Source organism: Thamnophis elegans, chromosome 9 (assembly GCF_009769535.1).
Source record: "Thamnophis elegans isolate rThaEle1 chromosome 9, rThaEle1.pri, whole genome shotgun sequence".
Taxonomy (NCBI): Eukaryota; Metazoa; Chordata; class Lepidosauria; order Squamata; family Colubridae; genus Thamnophis; species Thamnophis elegans.
In genome coordinates, this window is record NC_045549.1 from 20,264,809 (window position 1) to 20,281,086 (window position 16,278).

The 16,278-nt window shown below is 38.4% G+C and overlaps 1 protein-coding gene across 1 annotated transcript in view; it reads left to right on the forward strand.

The window, feature by feature from the left end:
- Positions 1–1,941: 1,941 nt before the first annotated feature.
- Positions 1,942–16,278, forward strand: part of RAP1GDS1 (Rap1 GTPase-GDP dissociation stimulator 1) — a 47,249-nt gene continuing 32,912 nt past the window's right edge. Inside the window, 2 exon segments of the mRNA XM_032224112.1 lie at positions 1,942–2,064; positions 3,206–3,331. Of these exon segments, the coding sequence (XP_032080003.1) occupies positions 3,211–3,331 (121 nt within the window). The 5' untranslated portion in view covers positions 1,942–2,064; positions 3,206–3,210.

Genomic DNA, 16,278 nt, shown 5'->3' on the forward strand with positions numbered 1-16,278 from the left:
TAGGCAACCGTTTTCAGAAGTGAACTTAGTAAAACAATAGCACTAGGCAGAGTTTTGATTACCTCCCTCCCCCCAAAAAGCTGGAAATGGATGTCCTGGTCACAATATGGACACGTTAACAAACAGTAGTAACTTAAAATGAAGAGTTGTTACATTGGTCTTCACTTTGTAGAAGAAATGAAGAAAAATGACATATTATTTACAGCAGTCTGCAAAAACATTTTTTTTACTGTTTTGTGTCTCTTTTGTAAGTAGAATACAGTAAATGCAGTTTTAGCTTCCAGCATTTTTAAGGTATTTTTCAACAGATTATGTTTATAGAGCAAAGCATCCTAATTTTGTTTTCAAATTATTTCTTGACGTTCTGGTAGACAGATGCCCTGATACACTATTTTTATTCCGGGTGTTAAAAATAAACATTTCCCCCCCTATCTAAAATGTTAGCTATACTTTATCTCTGTAATTCCTATAGTAGCATCCGATATTGGCTTCTTTAAATTAATGAAGTGGAGATTTTAAGGCAGAGAGATAACACATATCCAAAGTCATTCACTGAGTTTGTGGCTTTGGGATCAGAATTGCAGACTTCATACAGATTTTATATTTCCAGGAGTGTTACCATCTATATGTTTCCCTCAAACTTGTGTTCAGATGGAGATATGCCTTGGTTAAGACTCATGATGGCTATAAATGCCTAGTTGCATAATCTTGCAAGATGTTCACATCTCATAAGTAGAATAGTAAAGTCATTTGAAATCTCATGAGAACTCATGAGTTTCTTTTGAGAACCAGTCTTTTTTACTTGCTTTTTGATTGATACTTTGACCACTCTTTAAATATGTGTCCACTAGCTAACAACCTGGCACTGCCTGGGAATTTATTTATCCCAACTCTCCTTCCACAAACATCACCACAATCTCTAATGTTGGATTTTTTCCCCTTACCAGGGGGAGCCCACTTGTGGAGTACTGTGAAGCCTTTACCATGGCGACTCCACAGTGCTGTACAGTAAAAACCATTTTAAGACAGTACAGTAGAAGCCATTCTAAGGCACAACAGGCTCTTAAGAACACCCGAGGGGTGTTAGGGGTGTTTTATCCCCACAGTATTTGCTTCTAGAGGGTAAGTAATCTGTGTACCAAGTTTGGTTGAAATTGCTTGGGATGTCCAGAGTTATGCTGGAACATACACAGACACACACAGCTGTTGATAGAAGATAGATAGTTATGATGATAGATAGATGATAGATAGATAGATAGATAGATAGATAGATAGATAGATAGATAGATAGATAGAGATAGATAGATAGATAGATAGATAGATAGATAGATAGATAGATAGATAGATAGATAGATAGATAGATAGATAAAGATAATAATGTTGATCCAACTAAGACACCTGTTATTATTTCTAAGTTGGGAGATCTTTCTGCAGATAAGTTTTGGTATACCTTCTTAGTACATTTCATTACAATGATTGAAGTTGATCAGGGGGAAAGCAGCCCTCTGTTTTCTCTGGAGAAGCTTCTGTTGGGGTAAAAAGAGTCCAGTGGGTTATAAAATAGCATTGTGTTAAAGGTAGGTAGGTGAGTGGGTGGGTGGATGGAAGACAGGCAGACAAGGAGAGGAGAGGTTTCAATAATTGCAGAGTCATGGAAAGGGAAATATTCAGAAATCATTACATAAACAAAAATCAGAAGCATTCCTTAAGCCCTGGGAAAGGAGAATTTTAGGAAAGATTTAGTCTGGCTCCTCACTCACTTGGGTATAAGAAGGAGGCAAAGAAAAACCCAATCAGATTTGCCAAATTTTGTTAATATAGCCTCTAATAAAGCTTATATCTGGTTTTCTGGTGGAGTCTGTTTCCTGGTGAAGACAATCTTAAAAGAGCTGACAGTGATCTCCTTTTACAAAATCTTGTGTTGTATATCTTTCTTTTCAGATATTGAGACAAGTGAAAAAATCCAGAAAAGTGGAATTCTCCCGGTGTTTGCAAGCCTATTGACTCCGCAGTCTTCCTGCACTGCAAAAGTAGCTAACGTCATAGCAGAAGTAGCCAAAAATGGTGAGGTTTTCCACAAAGCCTTTTTTGCTGGAACATCTTCAGTTTTGCAGCTCACGTTGTCAGTATGTTTTACTTCTTTAAGTTTTCATTTTATGGATGTTTCCATTTCTTTCTCTCTCCACTGTTTTTGTTTAGTTCTATCTTTATGTTATACTAGTAACTAGTGCCATCAAAAAGAACGTGCTTTCAGAAATGTGCATTAGTTGCAAGAATTGAGCATGCATTAAATACAAATAGCAGCTGAAAATGTCATGATAATGTGGGAAGTATTCTAATGATGGCAAAGACAAGACTGTGCCACAATGCACCTTAGAGATAAAGGATATGAGGGGAAATTGGTCACGGTTTTTGGTGTCTTAAACCCAAACAAGGGACATGCACCAGATTTTCCTTTTTTCATTTTTTTCCAGCCCCAAAAGATGGGCAATTGCATTGGTATTAATCACTGGCTTATTGCCAAAATGTAGCAGTACAATTCCTAGGAGTTCTTAGGGTCATAAAAAATAAATTCACAACCTTATGCAAGCTGCATATACATTACATTCTTTAAAATCTACCCTTTTATGGAAGGCGTACAAAGATTAGCATTTCATTTTGCATGCAGAGCACGTTAAACATTTATTGCTTTACAAACCCTACTCTACTGTCAAGGTATATACTCAAAGCCTAGCAAGTAATAATCTACTTCAGAACGAAAATTCCCCCAAGCTTTTTCAGGCTGTAAATTATTAGGGTTGGATTCAGAGTTAGCCATACCTAGACTCACTGAAAATAATGGGATGAGCAGGATTTTCAGATATGAAGAAGGAATAAGAGATCCTTTTATCTAAACAGGAGAGTCTAGCGGTGCTTAAATTTTAAACTTCATCTTAAAACAACAGCTGCTTCAAACTTAATTAAATAATCCTTAGGCAATAGTCTTTCATCTTAGTTGATATCAAATCAAGTTATTAACAGTCAAAGACCAGAGGCCAGAACAAATAAAAACACTCAAAGAATATCCAGTTAAAATTCTAGAATAAAATAATGAATAACATTTAAAATCTATATTAAAACCACAGCTTGGCATCCAATCGGTCAGTTACACATGATCTGGTAATAGTCTTTAATTGATCTTCGTTTCTCTTTCCATGGCTTGTAGAGTTTATGCGGAATCCATGTGTAGATGCTGGCTTGATTCCACCTTTGGTTCAGCTCTTAAACTGTAAAGATCAGGAAGTGCTTCTTCAAACGGGGCGTGCCTTGGGCAACATATGCTACGACAGCCGTAAGTCTTCAAATATCAATATTTTTATTCTTAAACCGTACATATTTGTTTTCTGTAATGTTGTTGAGGGCCTTTCTGCAAATTTTCCTGAGACATTTGTTTGTTTGTTTGGCCAAGCGTGTATAAGATAATAGATATAGTAATACAAGATTATGAATACATGAAATGAATACCAATAAATGGGGTTGTTAGGACAGGGAGGATAGCACGTTGGTGCACTTATGCACGTCCCTTACAGACCACTTAGGAATGGGGTGAGGTCAACAGTAGACAGTCTAAGGTTAAAGTTCTGGGGGTTTGGGGAAAAAATCACTGAGTCAGGTAACATAGCAAGTGTTGTCAAATAAACTTATCCTAGATCAGGGGTCTCCAGCCTTGGCCACTTTAAGACTTGTGGACTTCAACTCCCAGAATTCCTCAGCCAGCAAAGAGACCCCTGTCCTAGATGGAAGATTTTTTTTTTATTGGTTTAAATGGAAGCAGATGGCGGATGCTGCCCTCCCGAGCTCCATTTTTACTTGCAGAGGGTTGCAGGAGGCCATGGCAACCAAAAATGGAGCTCGGGAACCTGTTTTTGCTGGCAGAGCACTCGGGCCACCACAGATGCCCCCAACACAAATGACGTTGAAGTGGCCACACTCACCCAAGCCACATCCACCCCAAGGTCAAACACAACGCTGATGTGGCCCTCAATTAAATTGAGTTTGACACCCCTGGATTAGGGGTGTATCTTGCTGGAAGAAAGGAACCACAAAAAATATATGCTGAAATAATTTTATTATGAACAGGTTGGTAAATACTTAGAAGGCCAAAATATAAAATTGTAACATCAGAATAAGAATAAAACTGCAGCTGATGTTCAGTGTTTTAATATGTAGGATTATGTTTCATAATTATATTTGTCTACAGATGAAACCAGTGTTTCCTAATATAAAAAGAAGCATACAGATTCTCTGACCAGAATATATATATATATATATATATATATATTATATATTTTACAAACATGGGCATGATATCTACATCTTTGTTCTTGGTTATTTGTTGTTATTTGTTTTCTTGTTCTGATTATTATTTAGAGTCATACACAACATATGTGTGATAATTATAGAGGCATATTTAATTACCACTGTAGAAGCATTTGGATATCATATCATGCTTATGACTATGACATCAAATGGGAATAGCAACAACAATAGTATTTAGATTCATATACTTCTTCATAGTGCTTTACAGCACTCTCTGAGCAGTTTAAAATGTCAGCATATTGTCCCAATAAACTGGGTCCTCATTTACCAACTTCGGAAGGGTGGAAGGCTCAGTCAACCTTGAGCCGTTGAGGATTGAACTCCTGGCAGTGAGCTGAATTAGCCTGCAATACTGCATTCCAGCCACTGCGCCACCACGGCTCCTATAAAATAAACAGTGCTTCAAGCAAATTATTATTTCCTTATTTGTGCAAAATAAGAATAAGAAAAATAGAAGTAGAGAATTTTTGCCAAGTCTAAATTAGTTTATCTACAATAATGTGTTCCAAGCATCATAAATGGGGCTAAATATCTTCAGTTACATTATTATTCACATAAAAACTTGATCTCAGTGTTTTTGTTAATAATAGTTGCTTTCTATATGATTCATAATAGCTCTTTCATTCATATCTAACGTGAGAGACCCCTTCATGAATGTCTAATGTTATAAAAGGGTTGGTATTCTATAACAATTAGAAGTTTGTTGATGTGGTACGTAGGAGCTAAAGCTATTGTTAGCAGTTATCAGGATATAGTGAGTTAACTGGCTGCTAAGAGTCCCTTGGCAATTAATATTTTCTTATTTGCCAAGATAGCAATGAAATACTTCATTAATTAAAATGGCATCATTTTTAATAGTGAAATTATAAAGAGGTTGTTCTGGTCACAGCTTGATTTTAAATGCAGTATATATTGTCCCCTAGTGAACGTGGCAGCAAAATGCTAGAGATCACAATATTTATTTTTGAAATACATCTTCTACTGGCAATTCCAATAAAGAGCTTCTTGTTTATTTTGTATGATAAGAAAATAATTATATACTGTTGTTTATCTTATCATTCCATTGCAACAGTGGGAAAAAATAAAATGATCCCTTGCTCCAGCTACAAGAAAAAAAAAGATTCTACTCATCCATCCATAGGCTTAGCAAGTTATATGTCTGCCATGGTAGAATTGCATGGCAGCAAGATAGTTAAGTCGGTGGTGAATCCCTAGTAAGTCTGTCAAATAATCCAGTTTACTGCCTGAATTCCAGCTGTTGATTATCATTGCTTTACTCTTACATGTATTCATCTTCAGCAATTTTAATATAACCTACCGTACTATCAGTAAGCAGTTAATAATTTAGAATGTGTTTGAGAAAAAGAAGATTATCTTGTCTACTTCACGGCTCATGGTATCCTTAAAACTGTTCAGATTTAGTCAAGGACGTGCAGTCAGGGGAGGCAGGACCTCACCACTGTCATCATGAAAAAAAAATTAAAAGGAAAAAGGCTAAGGTAGTTGCTGCCAGAGTCACAGTGGATGACTCTGTTTAGTGCTTAACTGCAGGAGGAGGCAAGAGAACCACGTGCCTCCTTTACTCTATCTTATGATCACTGAGCAGAGTTAAACAAGGGTTGAAAGGCGAAAAATTCCTTATGCAAAGGAGGCATGTGGTTCTCTCGCCTCCTGTAGAGGGCATTTTTTAGAGACTTTTCAGAGTTCTCTGGGAGCAACTAGCTGAGTCTGACCTCAGAGCTCTTGCATTTCTCCTTTTACATTTTTTTTTCTTTTCATGATGGCAGGCAAGAGCAGAGTTGAAATCCTCTCTGAAACAGCTGGAAAAGGTTCGTGTGTGGGGGGGGGGAGGAATTCAAAAATTTTGATTGCATGCAGAGCCACGTTGCCTTTTCAAACACACACACACACCACGCACGCACACAAACACACACACAGCTGGATAAAAGTATATAAGCCCAACTTCACTGATTACAAGTTTGGAAAGGCAACGTGGCTCCACCTGCAATCAAGGCTCAGATCGGAAGGCAGCAGGGGAAGCGGGGGTATGGCAGATGAGCTGCTTTCAAGCCATTGGAAAATATATCCAATCCAACTTCTGTGTTTGTGTTTGTTTGAGAATGAGTGAGTGAGAGAGGGATCCAACTTCTCTGTGTGCGTGTGTCTGTTTGAGAGAGGGGGAAGAGGGAGGAAGGAGGGGGAGGGAGAAGAAAAAGAATGAAAGAAAACTTATTTTGCAAGGGAGAAAAGTGCTGTCGCTTTAAATTGGAACTGAGCATGCCTGCCTGTGGAAATCTGGGAGTTGAAGTCCACAAGTCTAAAAAATTGCTGCCTCACCAGCGATAAAGCTCACCGCACATCACTGGATTTAGTAAATCCCCATAATTTGCAGTGAATTGTCGATCAGAAAGGTTGGCAATTTGGTGGTTCGAATCCCTAACATGTAACGGAGCATCCAGAATGGTGAGATGGCGCTTGTTACAATTAATCTAACAATAAGCAAGCTGATGTGGTGGCTCAGTGGCTAAGATGCTGAGTTTGTCAATTGAAAGGTTGGTGGTTTGAATCCCTAGAGCCGCATAAGGGAGTCAGCTCCTGTATTTGTTCCAGCTTTTGCCAACCTAGCAATTTGAAAGCACATAAAAATGCAAGGGGACCACCTTTGGTGGGAAGATAACAGCATTCCATGTGTCTTCAGCATTTAGTCATGCCAGCTACATGACTACAGAGATGTCTTCGGACAGCACTGGCTCTTTGGCTTTGAAACGGAGATGAGCACCGCCCTCTAGAGTCGGGAAGGACTAGCACATGTGTGAGGGGAACCTTTACCTATACCTTAGAGAAGAGAAGAAACTTCATCAAATTCAGTGATTTATGATCCTGTAGTCAAAACTCAAAAAAATCACAGTGAAGTATCAAAAGGTGGCCACTGTGAATGGCCTTGACAGCTTTTATACTGTTATATGTTTTATATGCTATATGTTGACAAGCTGTTATTTATTTAGATTTTTAGAATATTAAATCCAAGACTTTTAGTGATTTTCAAAGTTAAAACAGCATAAATCCAATATAGACCACACAGGCGAAAAAGCACATTGGGGAGAAAAATGTTTTCCACCAGTCAGGGCCACAAGCATACTGTCCTCTAGTCTGTTCATTGTCCTTTATATAATCTCTAAAAACCTGGGTTTTCAAAGTTAGTGCCAGGTAACGGTTGTATTCCAGAGGGTGGAGGCAAGTGATAGAATGTCATGATTCTGGCATTCCACAAGTTGGCACTTTTAATCATGACACCCAAAGCCTATCCATCCTGCCTGATCATAGGACAAAAGTTGGCTCATACATTCTTTAGGGTTTATAGATCATCAGTACCTTACTTTGCATTCAGTAGCACATTGGTAACCAGCTCATAGAATAGAGTTGTTAAATGGTGGTACAAAAAATGTACTCCTGTTTCTGCAGGCCCATTTTGTTTAGCTGTGTCACCTAAGTGGATTTAAAGCTCAGTGTAAGTGCCATTATATTAATGTGAATGAAAAGCAAATTAGGCATGGGTGACTGTGAGTGGGTGACAGTGAGAGTATGCTAGACTTGGAAAGGTGCAATTGGTGCCCTAGATATATTTGTGCAAAAGCTCTCCTGATCATGGTTGCCAGCTGCTTCTAGCAAGTATCATGAGTTCAGGGAGACTTCCTAGTTTGCAGCAATTGCAATAAACCCATTGAAAACTAGAGATGGCAAATATTCAGACACAGCTGATCTTTGAACTAGAGCCATTGAGTCCTTCTAGGGCTGATCCTAAGCCACCCCATCCAGACTTTAAATCCATTAGGCACTGGGACAACACATCAGTGACACTGGTTGGTTAGGAGTTCAGGTAGACCTCTCAGTATCATCAGGATTTGATCTCCCCCTCTCCCCCAATAAGGAGCATAGGTAGAAGTTTTCAAATTTTAAGTTCATATATAGATAGGTTGTGAGTTTGAATAATGCAAAATTCAATTTAGTGCAATTAATTACATTCATACCAGGTCACATTTAATGTGAGCCAAAATTTAATTAATGCAAAGTTAGCACAAGTGGGGTTGAGGCAAGCGTAGGCCCAGTTGCCATTGGGGCTTTAGATTCTAGTTGTCATTTGTGCAATATGGAGAAAAGGAAGGTTCTGTCCAAGAAAAGCTCAAAAAAGAAGAGGCTCATTTTGAAGTACTATATAAAATACAGGACAGAGTAGGTACATGTTGGATATATACTCTTAATCTTATTTAAGTATTTAATTAAACATACAAAATTTATGTTTAAAATGTTAATTGCCTACTTTTGTTAAACTGTTACCCTTAGAACAGGGTGGGATTCAAAAATTTTAGCAACCTGTTCTCTGCCCAGTTGCTAGGTGGGTATGGCAATGGTGGCATGGCCCACTTGGCCTTCTGCACCATGGTGTGGGGGAGTTTCCTCCCTCTCCAGGCTCCGGAGTATTTTGTTGAACCTCCAAGAGGGCGAAAACGGCCTCCCCTAAATGCCGGAAACAGACCCGTCTCCAGACTTCTGGAACTTCCAGGAGGTCCGTTTTTCGCCTTCCCCAGGCTCCAAAGACTTTCCTTGAGCCTCTGGGAGGACAAAAACAGCCTCCCCTGGGCTCCGGAGGCCAGAAACTGGCCATTTCCGGACTTCTGGAACTTCTGGAACTTCTGGGAGGCCCGTTTTTCGCTCTTCCGGAGTCTCTATGTGGGCCCTGCACTTACCTTCATCCAAAACGGTTTGTGTGGAGACTCCTGGGAAGGGTGGTGGGCAGGGCCAGCCAGTCCTTGCAACTACTGGTTCAACGAACCAGATGTAAAATTAGCATCTGGTTCACCCGAACCGGTCCGAATCGGCTGAATCCCACCCCTGCCTTAGAAATGTGACTTCACATTTTGTAAATTACAGTATTGTGACCAATTTGTGAAATTCATTAACGAAACCTTCTTGTATAAAATTTAAGTTATTCATAACGGCATTGCTAAGGCTTTAAATTATTTCAAGGGAAAACAGTCTTGAGAGCAAGCATGCAAGTTTGATTAAAATTAAAATTTAGACATTGCCATTGAATTGCTAAATCTTCTTACAGGAAAGATTAGACTGGCAAAGTAAAGTGTCCTTTGTCATCCACACTTTGTGGCTTCATGGGCAATCTTTGCCTTTTCCTTCTTGGTAGTGGTACAGAAATGGTTTATTATTGCCTCGGGGGTTTTATTTTTACTTCCCCATTTATCTTACAGCCTGAAATTTCCAGGTGATCTCCTTTCCAAATATTAATCAGATGCAACCTCACTTAGCTTTTCAAGTTCAGCCAGCAGAAGCCTTGTATGTATAAACGCTATACTTTTATGCCTGGTTATTCTTACCCAAACAGGACCGTGCTACATTTCACCTTTCGTTGTTTTTAATGAAAACTTATTGAGAACAGTCGTGATGCAAACTGTGTGATGAGTGTTTGTTTGTTGGCTTTGCAGCCAGCAGAACATTTTGCTTTAAAAAAATAAAAATACATCTATACTGTAGTCTATTTCAAAAGGCAACACCTTCCAATTTATTACAGAAACTGGGAAGTTTTACGTGGGAGTTTACTTCACTGCTGACAAGGTAATAGACAAACAGAGAATAAGACAAAACAACATGTTCCAAACTTGTTTTGACTGGGATATGGTGGGTATATTTAGCAGGCAATTTCCCGTACTTCATGCATGGAGAAGAGAGAGACAGTAATTAGAATTGTGACACCCTGAATTTACAGTGTGGTTTGTCCTTCCTTAAAGAATGAAGACTGCTGGAACATAGTCACAGAATCAGCATTCTGGCAGTTTCCCTCCCCCAGTTTAATTTTGGTTAATTTTAGATTAAGTGGATCCAAAAAGACACAGGTGAATTTTCTCACCCTCCAGGCCTGTAAATAAACAGTGTTGTGGGCAGATTTAATTCACATCACCTGATCAGCTTCTGCAAGGAGGAAGCGACTCAGGAAGGCTAAAGGGAAGAGCAACCCCTAAACAGCAATCTGTGTTATTTATAAGACCTCATAACCTAGCCTTTAGCTATCATATGCAATTGATTTGTTTTTGTATGGATTTGTATATCGTATGATAAGGAAAAAAATCTCTGGGTACTTTACATACAGCCCAGCAAATATCTGCATCAATGGTGGGATTCAAATTTTTTACTACCAGTTCTGTGGGTGTGGCTTGGTGGGAAGGATACTGTAAAATCTCCATTCCCTCCCCACTCCAGGGGAAGGTTACTGCAAAATCCCCATTTCCTCCCAATCAGGTGGGACTCGGGAGGCAGAGAATAAATGTGGGTGGAGCCAGTCAGAGGTGGTATTTACCAGTTCTCCGAACTACTCAAAATTTTCGCTACCTGTTCTCCAGAACTGGTCAGAACCTGCTGAATACCACCTCTGATCTGCATCCTGTGTATCTTTTTTAAGCTCATTTTACATATACACAATTTGCATTGCAAGGAGTCTCTGAAAAATCAGTTCATTTATAGTAACAAAAATGTATGTGTATTTTGATGGTTCTAATTGCAGAATATTGGTGTAATATAAACCGTAGGAAGGATTAGTTTCTTGGAATATTTACTTGCTTGACCATTTTTATCCAATTCTCTCTGCAGAATATTTAAGACAGCGTATATGAAATTTTTAACTACACACTACTGATTAATCTTTATAATTCCCTTTTCAAAACATAGATTAGCTTGAGGCTCATCCCTAGATAATATTTTTTTCCTATTAAAAACCAACAACTGACACCCCCCCCTTCCCAAATGTTTGCTGCAGTGAGATAAGGCTGCATCATTTGGTTTTGGGGCATTTCTTGTCCCAGTTTATCGCAATAAAATCAGTATGTAGCATTTTGATATGGAAATGCCTTAAACGTTATGATGACAAAAGATTATATTTTGTTGCACCCTTATGTATAATCAAAAAAACAGAAAACAGATGACCTTTTCTTTGTTCTAAAAGAGGAAAATGTGTGTGTATATATGAACTATTTTTGTGTTAGACCTTATGTGTATCTTATATCTCTTGTACCCAAAACTTTACTTCTAGGAAAGAAGGAAAGACACACGTACATGTGGATTTTGACAATGTTGTTAAGCTTTTTGTCTGTAACTTGCTTATCTTTTGGAAAACACGACCACTGTTGTCAAATGCTACCAATAGTTCTTACAAAGAAGTTCATGCAGTTCTTGACTAAAGTCATCTTCCAAAATGACCATTCTGTTTCTTGTGCTGTGACAGAGAGGGATTTAGTCTATTCCAGTTTGTTCCCAAACTTTTTTGGCCATGCCCCACCTAGGCATCTCTAAAATCCTGATTCCTCCCTCTACTCATGCAGAGGAAGCATAAAAGGCCATTAACGTGGTTTAAACAAAGGTTCAAATTGCCCCCATTAAAAATAAAATTGCACCGCTGTGGAGCGTGGGCCCCACGTTGGGAACCACTGGTCTATTCCTTTTAGGGTCCTGTGGCCTGAATTCCCAACCACCTTCTCAACCACTCTCCCTGAAGAGGGAAGGTTGGAAATGGTTGAAGTTGTCTAATATGGCTGAATTGAGGGACATCCTCTTTCGTGGCAATATACTACCACTTCCTTCAAGGAGGAAGGTGGTAGAATTTTGTCCTTCCGTAGAGAAGCATTAACTTCCTCCAGAATCTGGATGTAGCCCGCAGTGCATTGCTCTTTATACACAACTTTGACTGAGAATTTCTGGCAATGATAGCTCATTCCCTGCTCATCATGTAATTTGATTGCTTCAATGTGTTCAACATTTTGAAGGCAACCCTAAAGTGGCAATGGGTTCAGAAAACACTGGCCAGACAATTGGTAGAAGAAATGCACTTCTGAGGGATCATTCCCATTCTGCAGTTACTGCATTTTGCTTTTTCTTTGGAAGTGGGTTTCCAAGACCATTTGGGAGTTCTGGTTATAACAGATGCATCATAATGTCAAAATATATCAGGAGTCACCATATTCACATGATCTTGGTTGTCCTGTCTGAACTTCTAGAGAAGGCTTACTTAAGACCCCCCCCCCCCCGGAGTAAAGAGAAGTTTATGTTAGAAAAACAAACCTTCTCAGAATTGGATTTCTCATTATGAAATAGGATGTCCCAAAAAGACTTCAGGATCTTTTCTATTGACAGTTCGATGTGCATTGAACAATCATTTTGTCTCAACGGGCTTTCGACCTTTTGTGAGTCAGTGTGGCAGTCATCTAAATTTTATATTTTTTTTCAAATGTCATTAATGTATTTTTTTTTTGTATATTGATCAGAGTCTTTTAAGTTGGGGATATATATATACATATGTTGTCAAATGCCATTAAAAACAGTATTTGCCCTTTAGGTGCTAATCATTTAAACATTGATCATCTAATCCTGGTGATGAACCTCATCCTCATCAGCATTTTTTCACATAACAGGCATACAGGTTCAAGCAGCTGCTTTCTGTCCGCACACATGTAGCCCATCTGGACTCCTTAAAGGAAGCAGTATTTCAAATATTTTGTCTACAGATAAGCTTCTTTTTTTGCAGGAATTCTTTTCTTCTTGGTTTACTTACCTTTTTTTATTGGCTAGGTGGATTTTGTAAAACGTTAATATTAATTTGGGTACAATTGACTTTCCAAAATCTAGAGGTGCCCTGTGATATATCTCTTCTATAAAACAGGAGCTATGCAACATGACCTAAGGACAATATATGCCTTTCGGGAGATCCAGTTCTTTATATTTTGTTTCCTTGTGTTGAAGAAATTCCCCTTCTTGACTCCCTGCCTTCAGAGTGCCATTGAGATGTATTGATTAAGTTGTTGAATTGGCGCCAGGTTGACCCATATTCTGTTCTCAGTCGTGGACTTCCTGGATCAGATCAAATAATTTTCATTTAGCTCACAGACTGTTTCCGAGGGGAGGGGGAAATGGGAGGAAGGTTCTGTGACTCCAGACCATGAACAAAAACTCAGCATGTCAATCTAATAAACAAGTATTTGCTCAGAAAGAAAAGAACACAAAATCTGTTGGAACAGATAAGTGTTTTCCCAGGATGTTATACTCCCTGAAGTTCTCCTAAGCATCTTTATCATAGACAAAAAATTATGTAAAATCCTGCTGGAACACATTTTGCACAAACATTTAACAATAGCACTAATACCCCGGAACTTTTGTTCTCTTTATGATTATTGTTATGTTTGGAACTCTTAAGTGCCTTTTTAATTTTATTTCTTAATTTGACTCTTTGTTTTACAGATGAGGGCAGAAGCGCAGTTGACCTTGCAGGTGGGGCACAGATTGTAATAGACCATTTAAGGTCACTGGGCACTAAAACAGATCCAGCCAATGAGAAGCTCTTGACTGTCTTTTGTGGCATGCTGGTGAACTATAGCAATGAGAATGGTAAACAAATATGCTAAAAAACTGTCTTACCTATACCTTTATCTATCTACACACCTATTAGAAAAATAAATGTAGGGCGTATAAATTGAAAAACAAAGGTGAGCGGCCAATAAATTTTATGAATAAAGGAATTTTAAAAAAACAACTCACCTTGATTTTAAGTGAAATAGTGTTTTTGATTTTATTAATTAAATTACTGCAGCAATAATGTGTATCATCAAATAGTCAATGCACACCTGTCCCGGTTCAGACTTCCATGTCCTTCTCTGTGTGCTGGGCTGTTTTTAGAAGAGTAGTAGTTCTTTTTAATGGAAGTGATAGCTTGAGTGAATGGGAGAAAGATTTGATGGCAACCTCTAATTGCTAGGATAATGTACATAGCCAAGTGAGCTTTCTGCTTGTGTAGGTTTGGCCAAGGGTGATTGTCCTTCTACACATTACCACCACCAAAAAACTTGAGAAAGAACTTTCATGTTTTAGGGTGGCGGCTAGAGTTTTACCTCCCTTTAAAACTCTGCCTATGTTGCACTTAGATGCCAAACTTCATCAAAGTATTAGATGAGCCGGGTTCAAACATAAGTTTTATTCATTCTTCCCTTCCCTGTTTATTGATGCGCAAGGATTTATATAGAGAGCCCCTGTTCCAGGCATACTGTGGACGAGGGGGTGGTTTTTCAAAAGGCTCTAGTGCCAAAATTGGTACTTGAGAAGAAGAGAAACAAAGGACAGATATACATCTTTGATACTCTTTCTCAGTTTCATAGATGCCAGGGATCATTAAGAACCAGATCAGCCTCTGGTTGGTGTCTATGTATTGGGAACTTGCTTATATGGAGATGCAAAGGTGAATATTTATAATAATACATTGTTTTCTCCTTAAGAAACTTATATCAAATTTCTATACCCTTTCTTGTAGGTGTCATCTGCCAATCTGCCATCTCTCACTCTGTGTTAACTCTTCTCATTCACGTTTTCTTACTTGTAACATTGTTTCAATTTAAATGTGTGTGCGTGCTTGCATGTGCGCTTGCTGAAATAATTGACTGGATTTCCTTGAACTTCTCTTGAATAAGTGGGAGTCATTATTTCTAACTGATAGGTTGATTAGATGGCCCAAGTGAATTTGCTTTCCATCTCATCCCAAACCTGTGGATGATCATTATATTCATTTCATTTAGTTTATGAGAGCTTTTCTGAATACAGTGATTATAATGTAAATTCCCAAAGAAATAGCAGTCCTCACAATATAATGCTAAATGAACTACTAATTCCATCCAAGAGAAACACTTCAAAGAAAGTCCTCTAGTGGATGTCAGGTCTCCGACTATATCAATTAGCATAATTAGAAAAATCTACATTTGACTGTGTGTATTTTCTTAATGTTTATGTAGCAAGGCACACTTTAAAAAATTGAGTCTGAAAATACTGCTCCTTTTATTTGGGGTGTACTGCTTTATTTTGGCAATTATGTACTGCAACATTAGCAACCAATATGACTTCCAAACTTGGAACCTTCTCCCATTTCTGGAGCAGCTCCACAATCTGGAAGCTCTGTCTAATCATCACCAGCTGTCCCTGGAGTCATATGTCACAACCATGGCAAAGAAGTAGAGCATTCACAATTATGGCTGGCATGCCAGCTGTGATTCTTCCTGAACTGGTCAGATTTGGCAACAGCCATCCATGGTTATATCTAATCTTTTAAGCTGGTCATCTCAGAAGAAAGCTATTCATAGGGTGTCCTTTGAAATGTGTCTGGGATTTGCATTTGATGTGAAACATAAAAACTAGACTACTAACCTATACAAGATACAGGGACCCAGAAGGTTTGCACTGATTATCCAGTGCTTCCTGGGCATAATTTAAAATAGATTTGGGTTTGTATTTCTATCAATATTTCAGGCCTTAAAATCTTTGACACTGTGGACACTGCTGCAGGAGGATCCCTTCTTAAGATGCTTCATTGCCTATCTGGTGCAGAAGAATTTAACAATACGCTTGAGCTATTGAATGTACTTCTTCAAGAGCTGAATTTGGCTCCCCTTATCTCAGGACATAGAAAATGCACGTTGCCTTGATTGGTTTATATTTTACCTTTTCAAAATTTCTCTTTGTTCTTTGAAATTTGAGATAAGCAAAAAAAAAGGGAAAGATAATCAGTACTCTACTTTGATAATTATTTTATCTACGAAGGCTTATGACTTGTTAACCGCTGTTTGAAAGCTGTTTCTAATGACAGCTAAAATTACGTTGTAAACGGAAGCCAATTAGGTAATACGATCTCATGAGTACTATTGAGATTCAGAACATGTATATAGAATTTGTATATTTAGTTATCCTTTGTTCATATTATTCTAATATTTTTCATATTATTCTAAGAGCTGCGGTGGCACAGTAGTTAAGAGTGCAGTAGTGCAGGCTATTTCTGCTGACTGCTGGCTGCCTGCAATTTGGCAATTCAAATCTCACCAGGCTCAAGGT